At 45.8% G+C, this 15966-nt stretch overlaps 8 protein-coding genes across 10 annotated transcripts; 3 read left to right on the top strand and 5 right to left on the bottom strand.

Moving 5' to 3' along the window:
* Nucleotides 1-377: 377 nt before the first annotated feature.
* LOC6543889 (adrenodoxin) lies at nucleotides 378-1303 on the bottom strand. Its single transcript, XM_001971848.3, has 2 exons — nucleotides 1009-1303; nucleotides 378-923 (listed from the first exon to the last, which is right to left on the bottom strand). Exons 1-2 carry the CDS (start codon nucleotides 1125-1127, stop codon nucleotides 584-586), a joined length of 459 nt encoding a protein of 152 aa, XP_001971884.1. The 5' UTR covers nucleotides 1128-1303; the 3' UTR covers nucleotides 378-583.
* A 232-nt stretch (nucleotides 1304-1535) lies between these two features.
* On the top strand, nucleotides 1536-2603 carry LOC6543888 (transmembrane protein 50A). Its single transcript, XM_001971847.3, has 4 exons — nucleotides 1536-1741; nucleotides 1802-1936; nucleotides 2005-2134; nucleotides 2197-2603. The coding sequence occupies exons 1-4, from the start codon at nucleotides 1658-1660 to the stop codon at nucleotides 2304-2306; spliced, it is 459 nt and encodes a 152-aa protein (XP_001971883.1). The 5' UTR covers nucleotides 1536-1657; the 3' UTR covers nucleotides 2307-2603.
* LOC6543887 (chitooligosaccharidolytic beta-N-acetylglucosaminidase) lies at nucleotides 2597-5217 on the bottom strand. Of its 2 annotated transcripts, none has more exons than XM_015158339.2 (4): nucleotides 5162-5217; nucleotides 4654-4775; nucleotides 3933-4567; nucleotides 2597-3853 (listed from the first exon to the last, which is right to left on the bottom strand). In XM_015158339.2, the coding sequence occupies exons 2-4, from the start codon at nucleotides 4728-4730 to the stop codon at nucleotides 2745-2747; spliced, it is 1821 nt and encodes a 606-aa protein (XP_015013825.1). In that variant the 5' UTR covers nucleotides 4731-4775; nucleotides 5162-5217; the 3' UTR covers nucleotides 2597-2744. The 2 variants fall into 2 exon arrangements, with proteins under 2 accessions (XP_015013825.1, XP_026833911.1); XM_026978110.1 differs by lacking the exon at nucleotides 5162-5217 and having other exon boundaries at nucleotides 2597-2701; nucleotides 2764-3853; nucleotides 4654-4874.
* A 268-nt stretch (nucleotides 5218-5485) lies between these two features.
* LOC6543831 (general transcription factor IIE subunit 2) lies at nucleotides 5486-6838 on the bottom strand. The gene is made up of 5 exons (XM_001971845.3): nucleotides 6634-6838; nucleotides 6458-6562; nucleotides 6220-6382; nucleotides 5864-6154; nucleotides 5486-5803 (listed from the first exon to the last, which is right to left on the bottom strand). The coding sequence occupies exons 1-5, from the start codon at nucleotides 6693-6695 to the stop codon at nucleotides 5546-5548; spliced, it is 879 nt and encodes a 292-aa protein (XP_001971881.1). The 5' UTR covers nucleotides 6696-6838; the 3' UTR covers nucleotides 5486-5545.
* Nucleotides 6839-7039: 201 nt separating this feature from the next.
* On the bottom strand, nucleotides 7040-10100 carry LOC6543830 (RNA-binding protein 45). Of its 2 annotated transcripts, XM_001971844.3 has the most exons (9): nucleotides 9652-10100; nucleotides 9394-9588; nucleotides 8946-9331; nucleotides 8819-8882; nucleotides 8665-8762; nucleotides 8409-8515; nucleotides 8175-8345; nucleotides 8027-8100; nucleotides 7040-7734 (listed from the first exon to the last, which is right to left on the bottom strand). In XM_001971844.3, exons 1-8 carry the CDS (start codon nucleotides 9969-9971, stop codon nucleotides 8029-8031), a joined length of 1413 nt encoding a protein of 470 aa, XP_001971880.1. In that variant the 5' UTR covers nucleotides 9972-10100; the 3' UTR covers nucleotides 7040-7734; nucleotides 8027-8028. The 2 variants fall into 2 exon arrangements, with proteins under 2 accessions (XP_001971880.1, XP_026832275.1); XM_026976474.1 differs by having other exon boundaries at nucleotides 7040-8100.
* Nucleotides 10101-10341: 241 nt separating this feature from the next.
* Nucleotides 10342-10934, top strand: LOC6543829 (protein twisted gastrulation). The gene has a single exon (XM_001971843.3). The coding sequence runs from the start codon at nucleotides 10389-10391 to the stop codon at nucleotides 10797-10799; it is 411 nt and encodes a 136-aa protein (XP_001971879.2). The 5' UTR covers nucleotides 10342-10388; the 3' UTR covers nucleotides 10800-10934.
* Nucleotides 10935-11019: 85 nt separating this feature from the next.
* Nucleotides 11020-12361, top strand: LOC6543828 (ribosome biogenesis protein BRX1 homolog). Its single transcript, XM_001971842.3, has 2 exons — nucleotides 11020-11249; nucleotides 11313-12361. Exons 1-2 carry the CDS (start codon nucleotides 11130-11132, stop codon nucleotides 12261-12263), a joined length of 1071 nt encoding a protein of 356 aa, XP_001971878.1. The 5' UTR covers nucleotides 11020-11129; the 3' UTR covers nucleotides 12264-12361.
* On the bottom strand, nucleotides 12241-15913 carry LOC6543827 (CTL-like protein 1). The gene is made up of 9 exons (XM_001971841.3): nucleotides 15623-15913; nucleotides 14746-15122; nucleotides 14524-14678; nucleotides 14239-14468; nucleotides 13882-14182; nucleotides 13305-13584; nucleotides 13079-13241; nucleotides 12803-13024; nucleotides 12241-12745 (listed from the first exon to the last, which is right to left on the bottom strand). The coding sequence occupies exons 1-9, from the start codon at nucleotides 15737-15739 to the stop codon at nucleotides 12515-12517; spliced, it is 2076 nt and encodes a 691-aa protein (XP_001971877.1). The 5' UTR covers nucleotides 15740-15913; the 3' UTR covers nucleotides 12241-12514.
* Between the last annotated feature and the right edge of the window lie 53 nt (nucleotides 15914-15966).

The raw sequence follows: 15966 nt of genomic DNA, 5'->3' as shown, positions 1-15966 counted from the left end.
AGTACAAGCCTATTGATCTGGAATTTGCCAGGTAATGGTTACCAGCCCAAATTCGTTGATTATAATGAAACTGTGTTTAAAAGTATGCTACACTCTTTTGTAGTCGCCTTTAAAAACTGCATCATCACAATGATACCAAGGAAAATCTTGACCTGTGCCTGTTTATTTGCCAAGCACAATTGCGGAGTCATGAATACACGCAGAACTAAGGTGATAACTAAAAATATAAATTGTATCATTGATAAAGGCACTTATATTAATTGAAAATTGATCTCTGCGCCAGAAAACATCTCCAATATGTTCAATGCACTCAACAAAAAGTAAGAAAATACATGTAAATTTATTGCAAACACATATTTACATATTGATCTAATCCCTTTGAGCTTACACACTTTAAAAACAACAGCGCACGCTAATCCGCATCTGGAATCGGATTTATGCGTGTATCCATTATAGCCGCCTGAGGTTTGTGTCCCTGGGACAATACATACGATTTCATTCAAAAAGATTGACTACATCTAGGTTGAACTAAAGCGAATTAGCACTCAAATTTGTAACAATTTATAACAGTGGTGGTGTCTATCTACGCGGCACGTGCGTCATTGATGGTGGAGGGCACATGGACCTCCAGGCCCTCCATGTCCTTGGACAGGGTGATCTGGCACCCCAGCCGCGAGGTGTCCGTCAGTTCGTAGGCCAGATCCAGCATGTCCAGCTCCTCATCACCCGGTTTGTCTGGCAATTTCTCGAAATCGCTAGTCTGGAAGATCAGGTGACAGGTGGAGCAGGTCAGGGTGCCTTCGCAGGCTCCGAAGCCATCCAGATCCACATTGTTATTGACCACAACGTCCAGCAGGGAGTCACCCACTTTTCCGGACGTCTTGATCTTGTCCCCGTTGGCACGCACGAAGGTTATGTTAACGCTGCAAACAAAGATTGGTCAATGTTTACGTTGCTCTGGCGGTGTGGAGCTACCAATGTAGTGATCATGGGGTGGGGGATACTCACACATCTTTCGTTTTCAGAGCCAATCCCGTCGAGAAAGTGCGTGTTGCGATCGGCGATCGCAAACTGAGGCTTCGCAGCGCCAATCTGGAGGCAGCTCTGCATGTGTTGATGACTAGCATTCTGGTAAGGATTCCTTCTCAATCTCTTTCTATAACTGACCACACGCACCCCACTCGTGTCGCTGCGATCGGTTGTTAAATAATAAAGAAATCAATTAAATTTAGTAAAACGTGAAGTTGTGTGTGACCGTATTGGACTTTCTGTCGTGGCTTTAACGTACTAAAAAAAACAAAAACGGGATATTCACACAGCTGCATAACAGATAACAGATGGTTGTTCTTTGATTAGTATTTTATTTTATTTATTTAGTATTTAATACAAATTTTTTAAATAAAACAGTTGAATATTTTTAAAACTTGCTAAATATAATTAAAAATAAGTTTCTGTACGTAACATAACTACTTTGTGCGACAGAAAAAGTAAGTAAATGTTGCTGTTGCGGTTCCAGTGTGAACACACTAAATACTAAAACTGTGATGTGACAGCCAGTAAAGAAATCCTGTATTCACCTGCAGACAGACAACCCTGTGCGTCCAAACAAGAAGATTTAAGCGTAGAACAAATTGAATTACGTTTTAAACCCTAAACAATGAGCGTGTTGGACAATGTTGCGAACTACTTCACAGGCGAGGCGTCCAGGAACAGGAACACCTCCATAGTTGCCGGTCTTCTGGTAAAGTAACAACCGCAGACAAAGAGCCACACGCCTGACAGTGCAACTTTTTCTCCTTAGTTTTTTGCAGGATGGTGGGTTCTAATCGACGCTATGTCCATAGACGGCAAGCACCAGATTACCACAGGACATGTCTTTATCGGCATCTTCGGCACTATCAGCTTCTGCATGGTGAACGCAGTGAAGGGCGAACATGTAAGAGACAGCACCCACTTATCATTGCGCATTGAACAAGTGACTCACTCCTTTTGTTATGTGCGCAGATTTCGGAGGAGAACTCGTCGGAGTCCGGCGCCAGGATAGCGAAGATCTGGCTGCTTGTGGGCTTCCTAATGGGCTTTGCCTCCATCATAGCCGCCATCTGGGTGATGATCGACGACTTCATCAACAATGGTAAGGAATAAGCGAAGATTTATGGATTCCTAAGCTGATTTGCACCCACTAATCGTTTTCAGAAAAGAAGGACGGCTGGTTTGGTGTGGCTCTGCTGATGCAGAATGTTTTCATCCTGTTCGCCAGTTTGATCTACAAGTTTGGACGGAATGAGGAAGAGTGGAATGAGTAGAGCTTCCATCTAAAATATTGCACACAGGAACGCTGCTTTTAGTATCTAGACTCATACGTACATATTCAGGAGTCCAGGAGTTTATGCTCGAGGCCAAGGACACCAACACTCGCAAAGCCTCACCCCACATTAAAGCATAAATTGTACAACTCTGCTACTGTTCTGGTTCGAAAGAATCTTCGAAGCTGTAAGGATTTCCCTCATTCCTTCAGATTCTGGCACTTTGAGTCGGAATAGGGCGCAGAGTAGGGCCAATAATCTCATTTATATTTAACATAATAAACGACAAGTCACTTGCGTAAGGCCACTTTTGAGCTGTGCTTTATTTTCAGGCAGAGAGCGGTGTGAGTAGCAACAGGACGATTAACCCCAGCCGCCCGCCGCCTCGACTACATCTATAAGGATAGCGACCGTTAAGAGGAAAGGTTTAATAGCTGGTCAAACGTGTGCATCGTACGCGTCAATTGGACACTCGTGCTCGTTTTGCAGGCACCACTGCGGCTGCATGGCCTCCGCACCCAGACCGTTGTCCACCAGTCGCTGGCGGTGTAGCAGCAGACGTGACTCGGCCTGGCGCCAACCCTCGGCAGGATTTGACCAAAGACGTTCGGCCAAGGCACTGGCCCTGGGCCAGAAGCGGTTGTCCAGGGTGTGCTCGTCGATCTGCTCCGACCAAATGGCTCCCTCCGCTCCCAAGACATGATGCTCGTAATCGCCGGCAATGGATTTCAAACTGTTGTCGTACACCTTCTGCCAGCCAATGTAGGGAGAGCACCAGTTGTTGCCATCGGTAACCCAGCCGGCTCCGCCGCAGTCCAAGTACAGAGCATCGTAGTTGGAGACAATAATCTTGTAACCGCGCTTCAGAATCTTCTTTACCTTCGGATCTACACCAGTGGTCCAGATCTGAATGATGTAACGCTCTGGGTTCAGATACTCGTCAATGAAGGGTTCCTCGGTGAGTCCACTAGTCCACAGAATGATGGGCGTGTGCGTACCATTAGCCACCTTGTCCACGCGACCAAGAGCCTCCGTCTGGAAGTGTCCCCACAAGCGCATAAAATCGGCAGTCTCCAAGCCCCATCCCTGCTTCTTCATCCACTTCTGGATGGGCTGGCTGCTGTTCCAGCAGCTGGTGGACACTTCATCGCCGCCCATGTGGAAGACATCCGGGTTAAACTGATCGAACATGGTGCCGTAAATATCCTCCAGCACATCATACATTTCATTCACAGTAGGATCGAGTTGGCCACATGGTGGCTCCACGCAGAAAGACTTCCATGGCTGAGCATTGAAGCAGGCGGTCATGTTCTTGTGCTGCCAGCCCTCACCCACATGGGCAGGAGCATCGAACTCTGGCATAACACGGATGCCTCGCACACGGCCGTACTCCACAACCTCGGCCACGTCCCGACGGGAGTACACCTGTCGTTGGGAATAGGCTCCCAGCTTGTGCAGCTCTGGTCGCTTCTTCACCTCCAGTGGAAAACTGTGCGAGTCCGTGATGTGCCAGTGGAAGGTGTTCAGTTTGACCATGGCCATGCCCTCTAAGGAGGAAATAGAATACTCATAGAGTCAATGGAAAATATACCCCTCCCCTGCCTCTTTCCTGAACCAATGCCTTACCCAACGTCCTCTTGATGGACTTCACAGAGTAGTAGTTACGGGAGGTGTCTAGGAGCAACCCACGCCATTTGTACACCGGAGCATCAGTGATGGTGGCATTGGCCGTCACCTGAACCTCGCGGCGGATGTCATCGTAGACAATCAACTGCGCCAGGGTCTCCAGACCATGACGGGCTCCAAAGAAGTTGGTCGCGGTAATGTTGGCCAGCACATGACCCGAAGCATCCGTCTCAATGTCCAGGATATAGCTCTCATCCGTTTCCAGAGTGAGTCTGGCCGGAGTCGGCTCTTCCGGAGTATTGATGTTCACAGACATACGGTAGCCACCTCGTGCAAGAATCTTGCGATCAGGGATCTGGGCGTCCAGCATGTCCATGAAGCGGTTTTCAACAGATCGCCATAGCTTCTGCTGCCGGACAGTTCCATTGACATTGAAGTCGATGAAGGAGATGTCCACTTGGCGCATCAACGTGTCCAGACGCACAGTACCCGTTGGCTTGGGCCACAGGGTCCCGATGGAGCTGCCGCAGAAGAGCCGGCACACGGGTAGACTGATGGCCTTGGCGTAGTTCTCCTCGCTTAGCTCCACCTTCTGGCAGAAGCCACTGCGGCACTCGTAACCGTACACCAAGTCACTTGATGGGGGGAAATCAAGTCAAAGAGAAAGTCAGTGACTGATCTGCATATGTACATTAATAACATACGAAGTTTAATCACTTACTCCGAGCTGTGGGCCGTCATTTGAGACACCAGGGCCAGGAGCAGGGCCACTCCAAGTGCAGTCCGCGTCCACTTCATTTCGTCCACCTCAGCACAGAAACTCTCAAAGCCAACTGGCGAATGCTTGAGGAATTACAATTAAACAAATTGAGTATTTCAAAACAAGTTTTTGCCACCGAGCGAGAGCTCATTGTCCGTGCCAAAGAGTCAAGCCAAGTAAACAAAGAACCGGATTTCCTGCGAGCACACTTTTGAATACCCTAACTCTTGTGTAAAACAAGTGTGAGGAAGAACGATTATTTGTAAAATAGCCATTTGTACGCGTGTCGTATGAGCAATATTTGCTAAATGTAGTTAATTTTGGTTATTGATAATCTAATAGATTACAAAATGAGTATAACAGCACTCTATTATTATCTAGATTTTTGGAGTGCAATAGATAGATTATTTTTGTTATCAACCCGAACACAAAAAGAATGGTTAACAAGCTGGGCAGCGCCGTACCGTACCAAAATATAGGTTATTCCAAATCGATGCCAACTGAACTTGGCTGCTGTTCAGTGCAGACTAAAGCTACGGCTTCCCCCTGTTGCCAATTTATCTGCCAACTAGCGTCGATTCTGGGCCAGGTGTGGAAACCAATGGGGAATGTCAGGAAAAGATTACATAGTTTTGCTTTTTAATTATCTTTCCCTCTGCCGGGCGTCATATTTTTAAATTCGAAGCCACAGGCAGAACACCAATCTATTACTATAAATCTTGAGCAATGATTTTTCGACCCTGCGGATTCTCAATTAGATTGCCAGTGGGCAAACAAATATATAACTTGCAGCTTCGAGTGTACTTAATTCCATTGAGAGTGGTTTTTATTTGTATAATCTAATGTATTTATTCTACGTTGGGTTTACACCCTTCAGCGTTAGTGTGTTATCCTCGTAGACTTCCAGAACATCGGCCAAATGCTCGTTGTCTCTGGGCTTCTTGAACTGCCGCTTCTTGTTGGCCGCCTTCTTGCGCTTAGGAACGGGTTTCTTGAGGCCATGGTCCTGCATGGAGCGAATGCCCTGTTTCTCGAGGTACTCGTCGATCTTGGCGTCGTCCATGGCATCGACCGTAGCCGAGCGCCATAGCTTCTGGAACTCTTCGTCCACCTGAAGATAATTAACATAATTGATTAGTTTGGATTTTAATAGTTTATTTTCAAAACCCACCGAAAAGTTAGCTGTCCTGTCGTTGTAGAATAAAATCTTCTTTTTGTCAATGGGTCTAATAATGAAAAGTATTTCCGCTGCTCTGTTTTTCAGCACCTTTTCGCAGTGTGGTAGAGATTCCTGGACATCGTCGAGCAAAATACCCCCCAGACCCTTCAAGTCATGTTGTTTAAGCAGCCGCATCAGCGTTTTGCCATCCTTGATCTTGTAGACTGGCTTGAAACTGAACTTGGTGCCACAGGGACTGGCTTCCACTTTGGGATTGTTGTGCAGAGCCTCGCTAGCAAGCCACTAAATTAGAGGAATATTGATTTAATAACCTTCCAAATATTATGCGCTGATGCATTGAAGCTAACATTTTTCACGGATTGCCCAATGTCTAGCTGGTTGGTCTCGTCCAGAATCTCGTCGATGGTCAGTGGATGGTCGTCGCCGTCCTGGTGACGTGTGCGCATGAATTTCACAATCTTGGCCAGCACTCCAAAGCGGTACTGGGAACTGCCGGACATGGTCTTGTATCTAAGTATGGAATGCAAGAGTTTCACGTGGTTAAGACCCATGTCTGGCCGTTGCAAAGGCTTTCAAGGAACTTACGTTGTGGCATCCAGCTTGGGAGCCGTGGGCGGACGCATTTTGCGCTTGGAATCATCACTGGACGGTGGTGGAGCTGGTCTATCGGGCTTGGACTTCTTTTCCACGCTATTTTGAAAGGATAGCATATAATCTTCAAGGAGAAATCTTTATCAGAAGGGCCACAAGGCGGTACTCACGTGGGCGTGGCCATCGCCCTCTTTTTGAAGGCCTCGCGTTCGCGAAGCAGTGCTGGATCCATTTCGAATGTGTTTCTTATTATTTAAATCTACGAAAAATAGCTTTTTACTGGGTGAAATCAACAATATACAAAATCTAAACAAAATCCAGCGCAGCTGTTTGTGGAACCGGAACTTACCAGGGCTGTGAAACTAAAGTCGAACACCGAAACCGTTTCGGAACTGGTTCATTATAAACACTTTCAAGGTGTCCGTTGGTTTTTTAAACAATTTTAACTATATATAAATACAATACCTATATAACGAACATTAAATGAGTAGACTTTTTAAAGGTTCTTCAATAGAAAACGTTTTTTTGATTCAGATGCATTCGTTTTAAATCCGTTTACAAGGAAAACAATTTTTTGTATCCATTTAGTTGTATTTATTGGGCTTATACAGTAAAATATCATTTTTTTAAAATCTAATATATGAAAAGACTTATTTTCACGAACGGCATTATCGTGGGTTTACGAGACAGAGTTGACACTCTTGAGAAATTCATTGCGTTTGAATTTATTGCTTGGCTGAATCTCGTCGGAATACGTTAGTAATAGTTCAAGTTACACAGAGTTCGTTTCTGTATCACGGGTTGATTCAAAAGTCCCCTAAGCGGTATGTTTACAGATAGTATATGTATACGACACTATATATATGTATAGTGTATATAGCAAGCATTGCAGTTTCGTTGGCTCCGTTTAAAGGTCGTATGGGTCTTTCTAGGAGTGCTCTGTACGAGGCCCACTTGAGTTCTTGAGTTAGTCAATAGTAGTCAACGGGTGTGGTGATTTCGTTGGCTTGTTTGGTTTGTTCACCCGGGTACGGTCTCCGGTCTCCGGTCTGCGTTCGCCGTTTCCGGTCTGCGTTCTCCAGTCCTCGTGGTTCTTGTGGCATTCCGTTAAGAGAGTGTTGTTGTGGTGGTGGTTCTTGTTTGGTTATTGGTTGGTTGTTGCGTTGTTGCGTGGTTGGTGGTCAGTTCAACTGTTTTTATCGGACTGTATGCTCAAGTTAGTTACGTACTCGTACATTGCGTTCTCTGTAAGTTCTTGGTTGTCAGTGGGTCTGTGGAGATAAAAAGATAAAAATGGTTTGGCTTATTATGTTCGCGCTCAGTGGGCGGCATGGGTATCGTGGATATCGATGGCCAACCGGTACACATGGCAAGTGCAGCAAGAGGTTGGCCCCAGCAAAAGCTCTCAGCACACGAGCGTTAGGCGAATGCGTAACTTAAATCGTTAAAAGGTTTCGGTTTGGAATTTGCACAGCTACTTACCTCGGACCACGGCACACACTCAGTCCAACTATGGCTACATTAATAGATATGGGATTTATGCATTCTCAACTAGCTACTTACACTCAATTCCGCCTTAAACGCTTGCGACCGCCATCATCGCCATCGGATCCACTGCGCTCCTCAGCCTCCATGACCTGAAGTAAGATACAAATTGATTAAAACACACGTAGCGCTTGTCAATAGCAGAACACGAGTACAAGGTACAAACCTTGATTTTGGTGCCGCATATTTCGGCGCCATTCAGAGTGCGAATGGCCATTTGAGCACTCTCGGCCTCCGCATACTTGACGTAGCCACAGTTCTTGTTCGGCAGCAGGTAGACGTCAATCAGTCCCGACCAGCAAGAGAATATGTTTTTCAATATCGAATGCGGCAAGTTCTGAGTTGATAAGAAACAACGTTTATAACTAATGCAAATTGGACATGGTACAGTGGTACCTACCGCTGAGAGCACAATAAATAGTCGTTGGGCCACCTGGTCGTCCGGCGATGCCAGTGGTTGCGTTGGGGGCAAAGGCACATTGCAGATGGCATCCTTTTTGGTGCGCTCTAAAATAAAAGACCACATTAAATCTAGGCATAGGGAATAGCATGCATTTAAAGCCAAGGTGTTAAAAAATAAATCAAACAAGATTGTTTAATAAATGGTTACAGGTGATGGCGAGGCCTGTAACCCTTGATAGATTTAACTCGCGTACTGTCTATAAAGGATGTGTCCATTCGAGCTGAGCTCATTCCATTGACTTTGACAATAATGCGTTCGCCCATTGGGTACTCCAAGCCATGGAGTTTGTCCCTAAAGAAAAAAAGTGTTAGGGCCTGTATAAAAAAGAGTTTTAGAGCTATGTTTACTTGGCATAAATAGCTGCTTCTGGGTTGTCATACACCACTAAGGCCTCATTGGTGCGCGGTCCATCTGCAAAGGGTATTATAAGTAGTTTTAAGGGTGATTGGAACCTTGACTAGACTGGTTACTTACGTTCCCGCATGATTTGGCAGTAATCCAAGCCGGGAATGATGTCGAAGAGTCGCCAGAGCTGATCCTGGTTGACGCAGTTGCTCACGTTGACTTCCAGGCAGGAGGGCTGGGCCACTGGGACATTCTGCATGCGCAGGAAGGCCGCCATGTCGTTGTTCTGCGACACATTCCAGTCGTTGTTGTAGCTGCTGCTGCCGCCGCCACCGCTGCTGCTACCGCCTCCATTAAAATTGGAGTTGCCACGTCCCGAGCTGCTATACAAGGGATTGTCCTCGGAGGGACGACCGTACTGGTCCCTCTGTGTGCGTGTGGAACCCTTTGGCTCGGCAAAAACTGCTTTATACTTGGCGGAGCAGTTCTCGAAAGCCACCGCTGCATAGTAGAACCTGTAAATAGAGATTACATTAGCAAGGGCTTGTACAATTAGCGACGCTGATTTGCCACGCACTTGGTGAAGCGGACATATCCAAAGCCCTTGGGATTGCCATTGTTCTTCTCCTTGACAATTGTGACCGATTCCACATCGCCCCACTGGGAGAATTCCTCTCGAATATCCTCCTCGGTGGCTGTTTTGGGGATTACTATGAAGAGCCTCACGTACTTCTCCTGCTCGTTCTCAGACTTATTTGAGCCCTGATTGCGACTGGTGTAAGGAGGTAAGGGTTAGGACATGTCTTTGGGTACCAGTACTCGAAGCTAATCTCACTTGGCTGCCACCAGCACTTTGAGGGTGCGATCCATCTTGCCAATGGTCTTGCCGTTCATCTCCTCCTGCGCCTTGGCGGCATCGGACGTCTTGGAGAACTTGACGTAGGCGATTCCCTTGTTCTCCTGCGTGTGCTTGTCCTTCACCACCCAAATATCCTCGATTTCGCCGTATGGCGAGAAGGCTTCACGGAAATCCTCCTCCGTGTGCGCCTTGTTGCAAATGATGAAAAGCCGCGACATCGGCGGATCGTCATCGTTGGAGTACTCCTGGCCGCCACGTCCCCCGCCACTCCGCGATTGAGATCTGTAGTCCGACATGGTTCTGGTTTATCTATGTTTTCCCTCCGCTCAAATTATTCGCACTTTTTTCGCTTGTGCCGCTTTGATGGCGTATACATACAATATAGAGATGTGAAGTGATCGATATATGACAAACCAATTTCCAGGGAGCCGTGCACTGGTTCCGTTGAAGAAACTGGTTCCTTAATTATTACCCATAAAATAGTTTTATATGTACATATTTCAGCTGTTCGCAGCGATTAGGGATTAAGTTATTAAGCCCAGAAAAGGAAAACGAGCAACACCATTTAGGTAATAGTTATAAAATTGTTAACGCCCTTTATCGTCAGCTGGTAAGTGACTTTCTACCTGAAACGATACCTACCTGAACTAAAAACTCATTTAAAAGCCATCTGTAAACGCGCTCAACACTTCAGTTGCATTTTCCAATTCAATATGAAATCACTCGTGACTATCTACATTTTGCTATCCTTTGGACAGTTAGGCCTGGCAAACATGGCAGAAATGCGTAAAAAATCACACACCGAGGAATTCGAAGGAATGCCAGCCCTGTTCAGGGCCATGTCCTCATCTCCAAACGATGGATACACCTACAATTGGACCGTGGTCTCGTTTGCAACGGTTGGACTATCAGGTTCCGGACTAAACTGCACTGTTTTGTATCTGGATCAGTGTACATCCTGGAATAAGTGTAGACAGACCTGCCTGAAAACCGGAGCCACCAGCTACAGGTGGTTTCATGATGGATGTTGCGAGTGCGTGGGAGAACAGTGCATGAATTACGGCGTCAACGAAAGCAGATGCCGACTGTGTCCTGAACCAGGAGTTGAAGATGAAGAGGATTGAACCATATTAGTCTAATGCCAGCTAGAAGCTAAAAATAGGGTGCTATACTTAATGCGAATTGTAGTTCCAATTTAATTTCTAGATTTTAATTTAACTAGTTGATTTGGCTTAGAAAAAAAGAAAAAGAACCGTTTACAAAATGTTTAATTTTATTTTTCCGGTTTTTTATTTGAATTAAATATTTCCATACAGTGTTGGAAAATGTCACAACTTAGTTGCACGTGCTGTCGACGCCCTGGTTTTAAATAGATATCCATCCCTGGTTGTTGTCACTCCACGTTTTACCTACGCACTTCTTTTCCATTGTTTTTAATTATTTCAACTAAAAAAATGGGCCGCAAGTTCCAGAATAAGAAAAAGAAGGTTGCGCCGCAGCTGGAGATAGTACCGCTGGATGAAAATCCACCACTGCCACCACAACGATCCTCAGATGATGTGGTGCCCAAAAAGGTAAGAAGTCCCATTTCCTGGGAACGTAGAATATCCTAACAATAAATTGCATTTTACTTACAGGAAAAGTGGGTGAACAAACAACGCGTGCTGGTCTTCTCCGCCCGCGGTATTAGCCACCGGGACCGGCACCTAATGAAGGATATTAAGACCCTGATGCCGCACCATCGACCCGAATCCAAAATGGAGCGCTCCAAAACCTTGTCGGTGGTCAACGAAATGTGCGAAATGAAGCACTGCAATAAGGCCATGCTGTTTGAAGGACGCCGCAAAAGGGATCTGTACATGTGGATATCCAACACGTCGGGATCCACTGGTCCATCTGCTAAATTCCTCATCGAAAACATTCACACAATGGCCGAACTGAAGATGACGGGCAACTGCTTGCGGGGATCGCGCCCGCTACTCTCGTTTGACTCCAAATTCGACGAGCTGCCGCATCTTAAGCTGTTGAAGGAGCTGTTCGTGCAGACATACTCCGTGCCCAACCATCATCCCAAGAGCCAGCCCTTCGTGGATCACGTTTTTACCTTCACCTACCTGGACAAACGCATCTGGTTCAGAAATTTCCAGATTCTATCCGAGGACGGCGGTTTGTCCGAAGTTGGACCGCGTTACGTGATGAATCCTGTGAAAATATTCGATGGTTCCTTTACTGGCAAAACCATCTGGGAGAATCCAGACTACGTGAGTCCATCCAAACAGCGACAGGTACTCAAGAAGGCCGCCAAGGACAAGTACGTGAACCGAGTGGAGCAAAAGGTCAAACACGAGGCAACGCGACCGGTCAGAGCTTACGATGGCGTGGATAACGAAGAGCTGTTTGAAGACGATGATCCCGTGGAGACGGCCAAAATTCTGGCTGCGATAGCCAAAAAGAAGAAGGAGGAAGCCGCCAAACAGACACCCAAATCGGCGCTAACCAAGAAGATCAAGGAAAAACAACTGCAGGCCGTAAAAGATGTGATTGAAAGAAAGAAAGCAAGAACCATTAAACGCGTGAAAAAGGTTTAAACACCTCATTTTACATTTAGATACAAAAACGATTAAACTTTATAAATACGTTTACAAACTGTGCATCCTAAGTTTGAATATATCAATAGACAAGATTACCAGTTATTATTTGTCCCACTGTTCTGCTTTGTACGTCGCGACGGAGTAATGGTATGTATATAAATATTAACATCCTAATGAGATGTGCGTTGAGTTTCGGGAGGTTTTGCGTATGGAATACAAAAGCGAAAACACCTAGCTGCATCCTAGAGTTACTCCGCCGACATGGGAGCTACTTCGGAGTCGGACTGTGGGAGTCGGGTAATACTAAATGGCTGCTTGTTGATGGGCATCATTTGAACAACTTCGATGGGCGGCTCCTCGCCAGGCTGCAGCGGTTCCTCGCCTACTAGCTTGGCCAAGTTGCTCTGCGCCCATCGACCAGAGCGACCATTCAGGGTCTTATCCTCGCAGACGCAGAGGAATAAGGTGTCCACTACCATCTATTAAAGAGCCATTGGTTAGCCTCAAGATTAAACAGGTTGTAAGGGAATACCCACCTCAAATAGCGATAGGATAATGTGAGCAATAAAGAAGGAGAATATGATGATGATTATGACGGGGGCCATGTAGAAATTCAGACCGGGCATGTCCTTGAGCAAAACGATACCAATGAGGCCAGAGAGGGCGGCCACCACAACCTTTCCCAGGAAGAGAATGAAGTCGCCCACACTGTTAATGGTGGCCACTTGCAAAACATTCGTGGCCATGGCATTCCAAGCCTAAAAAGAAATATGCATTTTTAATTTGAAACATTTGTGTGATAGCAAACTTACAATGCCAGCAGCAGGACAGAAGTTAATGGATTCGATAGCCACAACGGTGTATGCATTGTGATTCAAGAAGCGAATGAACTTCTCTAGTAGCCAGAAACCACATATGCAGCACTTCAAGCAGCAGGCGGCACACTCCGATCCCTTGTCCTCGCCCTTCTTCAATCTGAAATGTCATGTTCAATTAGTAAAGAATGGGAAACGCTTGCAAAGTGACGATTCAACTTACTTGGCATACAAATAGGTGAGTATCAGGCGGGGAATCTTGAAAATAGTGATGACAAAGGATCCCTTGGCCACCGTACCCAGATGATACTTAACCAGTTTGCCAATGGCGTAAATCGTGGGTGTGCTGGTCGGTTTTTGGAAGTACCAGAAGGCCACGGCAGCGGCCAAAGCAAACTGCTGGCATGCGAAAATAAACTCCACCGTCCATATAAGACCCACCACATAGATCCAGAACATGCTACGAAGGGCTCCAGCATCGGCATATTCTACACGGGAATTGGCTGTTTAGGAAATTTTTTTGATTAATTCTTTGGAAACATAAGTGCAGTAACATAAGAAAAGGTTGTTTATTTTTGTATATACAATTTAGATCGAACAGTCGTGAGGAGAAAACACAGAAATATGTACACTAGAGTAAACTTCTGTGCCTCTAACAAATATCACTTACTTATTCGCCAAATCACGTAATATATTAACCACAAAATGCAAAAATATACAATTCAGATTATTTCGAATTCAGCTGCTTTAGGAAACCTGCATACAATGGATTTACATCGCGTATATATGAGACTACTTACGTCTTAAATCATTGGTGCTGGTGTTATTGGGCACGAACAACGCATTTGCTGGCAATGCCTGCTGATGTGCTTTCGAGTTGTCGAACGGAGCAATGGGACTTTCTCCAGGTGAACTGGCTGTGGCCAGGCAAATGATCACTGCCACCCAAAAGCTTAAGAAGACTATGAGCGCAAGGAAGGCTAAGAGCGGAGCGATCAAAAGTCCTGGCAGATTCATCATGCACTGACCAGCTTCCTCGAAAAGGGCCGACAAGCCAGCCAATTTGTTCTTCAAGAAGTATATGACCACGATAAGGATTATCTGTGAACGAAACAGACTAAGTAACTGGGAATTAAGTATTGAATGAGTTAACACACCATAGTTATGGTGGCCAGGACAGCCAGGGTGAGGACCGCCTGTTGATTACGCACAAACTCCTCCAGCATAGAGTATTGTGTGTTCACGCCAGACTTATTGCGTATGTTATAGTAAGCATACCAAAGAGCAACAGTAAGCCCCACACTCGCCACTATGACTAGGACACAGATGATCCAGGAGACGATGCGAGACAGCCAGTGCATCATGGTCACCAGAGCAATTGAAATGACTAGAGAAAAAGGCGTTTTAGACAATACTTTCGTGAAGAATGAGGAATCTCTTACGCAAAGCTAATCCACAGACCATGGCAATGATGTGCCAGGTGGAGTAGATGTCGCCAACGAACTGCTGGGCCACATCCCAGTTATTGAGCATGTCGTAGTAGTTCTGAACCTTCTCTCCCGTACCCTTGGGCACACAGCGATGTAGGACAGGCGAACTAGAAAGAAGTGATTAATGTGTGAATTAAATTAGCATTTGATTTGGGTGATGTAATCCAAACACACCTCTCATGAATGGGTAAACTGGGACATGGACCTAGGAAATTGAACGTTTTGGCATCGTTGCCCGCCGTACTCAGCTGCTGCATGTTGTAGTCATATTTGCAGAGCTGAGTGCCCGTTTGGCTGTAGTATTCCAGCAGCTCGCTGCCCTTGGTCATGGTTTTGGCGGGACATGACTTGACGCATATCTTGAGGGACTTCTTCAGCTCCTTGACATCGAAATAGAAGAGTTCCGGCTTGTCGAGCGTATTCATGCCGGACAGCGGGAAGCTTTGAAACTTTTCATTGTATTTAACTCCACAGGTGTTGCCAAAGGAGTCGTAGCCATTGATGATGCGCAAGGGATTTCCATATACGAACGAAAAGATGGCTATCACTATCTGTAAAACGAAAAGTAGGCAAATTAAAGTGGATAGATCATTGTTCAGGCAGCCAACGCCCCATGACCAGCATGTCATGTCAAGGGGCATTATTATTATAATCGCTCTGGTGGACGACATTCCCATGCAAATACTTGACATGGAAATGCTTTCGAGGAGTGGCGTGTCCTGTAGGACAGCAGAAAAGCAAAGTAAGCAAAGCGGCTATCGATTCGCTTCACGAGGGATTTATATGTGGGCTTATATGTCGGACTAACCCTGACTGTTAAATCATCGCATTCATTAGAGGAATTAACAATTCCGCACATAAGCTATCCAGCGATGACGACATGAGTGAGACATTTTCAAGTAACAAGTAGCCGCTTTCCTCCCGCAAAAACCGCTCACACACGCAGCGAAGCAGAGAGACGCGTTGCGCAGATGAATGTCTGGGCTTTCACTTTCCCGATACAGACTACTACTATATCTCTGTATAGATCGAAATATATTCCATTTCTTACCAAAAACAGCCAGAATATAATGTATATGGCCAGCCAGCAGGTGTCCGTACAGGACCGGTATTTGGGCCTATTGTTTTGCGCCTCCCCCTCGCCGTCCTTGCTCTCTGCACAGCCCATTTTGCTGCTCGATAATTAGCAGGCCTAATTCCTCTTATCACTTTGTACTTATATCTATTTCTTGAGTATGTTGAGCCACTTGTTTGTTCTATTTTGATTCAATTCACAACCGACGAAACAACAACAACCTATAATCCTCGATACTCAGGTGTGCACAGAGGAAGCGCGGAAAGATAATACAAAATACCATCTACCTGCGGCCTTGCGGAAAATACTAGAAATTCGGT

This window comes from Drosophila erecta, unplaced genomic scaffold, assembly GCF_003286155.1.
Source record: "Drosophila erecta strain 14021-0224.00,06,07 unplaced genomic scaffold, DereRS2 tig00000021-arrow-pilon, whole genome shotgun sequence".
NCBI lineage: Eukaryota > Metazoa > Arthropoda > Insecta > Diptera > Drosophilidae > Drosophila > Drosophila erecta.
This window is presented reverse-complemented; position numbering and strand designations above follow the sequence as displayed.

Bases quoted from the DNA above. Each gene is read 5' to 3' on its own strand.
- LOC6543889 (XM_001971848.3), bottom strand. From the start codon at position 1,127: ATGCTAGTCATCAACACATGCAGAGCTGCCTCCAGATTGGCGCTGCGA. The intron at 924-1,008 runs GTGAGTATCCCC...CTTTGTTTGCAG, and splicing joins GCTCTGAAAACGAAAGATGT to CGTTAACATAACCTTCGTGC.
- LOC6543888 (XM_001971847.3), top strand. From the start codon at position 1,658: ATGAGCGTGTTGGACAATGTTGCGAACTACTTCACAGGCGAGGCGTCC. The intron at 1,742-1,801 runs GTAAAGTAACAA...TTTTCTCCTTAG, and splicing joins CCATAGTTGCCGGTCTTCTG to TTTTTTGCAGGATGGTGGGT. The intron at 2,135-2,196 runs GTAAGGAATAAG...AATCGTTTTCAG, and splicing joins CGACGACTTCATCAACAATG to AAAAGAAGGACGGCTGGTTT.
- LOC6543887 (XM_026978110.1), bottom strand. From the start codon at position 4,730: ATGAAGTGGACGCGGACTGCACTTGGAGTGGCCCTGCTCCTGGCCCTG. The intron at 4,568-4,653 runs GTAAGTGATTAA...CCCCCCATCAAG, and splicing joins ATGACGGCCCACAGCTCGGA to TGACTTGGTGTACGGTTACG. The intron at 3,854-3,932 runs GTAAGGCATTGG...TTTCCTCCTTAG, and splicing joins GTCCATCAAGAGGACGTTGG to AGGGCATGGCCATGGTCAAA.
- LOC6543831 (XM_001971845.3), bottom strand. From the start codon at position 6,695: ATGGATCCAGCACTGCTTCGCGAACGCGAGGCCTTCAAAAAGAGGGCG. The intron at 6,155-6,219 runs GTTAGCTTCAAT...CCTCTAATTTAG, and splicing joins TTGGGCAATCCGTGAAAAAT to TGGCTTGCTAGCGAGGCTCT. The intron at 5,804-5,863 runs GTGGGTTTTGAA...AATTATCTTCAG, and splicing joins ACAGGACAGCTAACTTTTCG to GTGGACGAAGAGTTCCAGAA.
- LOC6543830 (XM_026976474.1), bottom strand. From the start codon at position 9,971: ATGTCGGACTACAGATCTCAATCGCGGAGTGGCGGGGGACGTGGCGGC. The intron at 8,883-8,945 runs GTAAGTAACCAG...TACCCTTTGCAG, and splicing joins CTGCCAAATCATGCGGGAAC to ATGGACCGCGCACCAATGAG. The intron at 8,763-8,818 runs GTAAACATAGCT...TTTTTTCTTTAG, and splicing joins GAAGCAGCTATTTATGCCAA to GGACAAACTCCATGGCTTGG.
- LOC6543829 (XM_001971843.3), top strand. From the start codon at position 10,389: ATGAAATCACTCGTGACTATCTACATTTTGCTATCCTTTGGACAGTTA.
- LOC6543828 (XM_001971842.3), top strand. From the start codon at position 11,130: ATGGGCCGCAAGTTCCAGAATAAGAAAAAGAAGGTTGCGCCGCAGCTG. The intron at 11,250-11,312 runs GTAAGAAGTCCC...TTTTACTTACAG, and splicing joins ATGATGTGGTGCCCAAAAAG to GAAAAGTGGGTGAACAAACA.
- LOC6543827 (XM_001971841.3), bottom strand. From the start codon at position 15,739: ATGGGCTGTGCAGAGAGCAAGGACGGCGAGGGGGAGGCGCAAAACAAT. The intron at 14,679-14,745 runs GTGTGTTTGGAT...ACTTCTTTCTAG, and splicing joins AGTTTACCCATTCATGAGAG to TTCGCCTGTCCTACATCGCT. The intron at 12,746-12,802 runs GTGGGTATTCCC...GCTCTTTAATAG, and splicing joins TTATCCTATCGCTATTTGAG to ATGGTAGTGGACACCTTATT.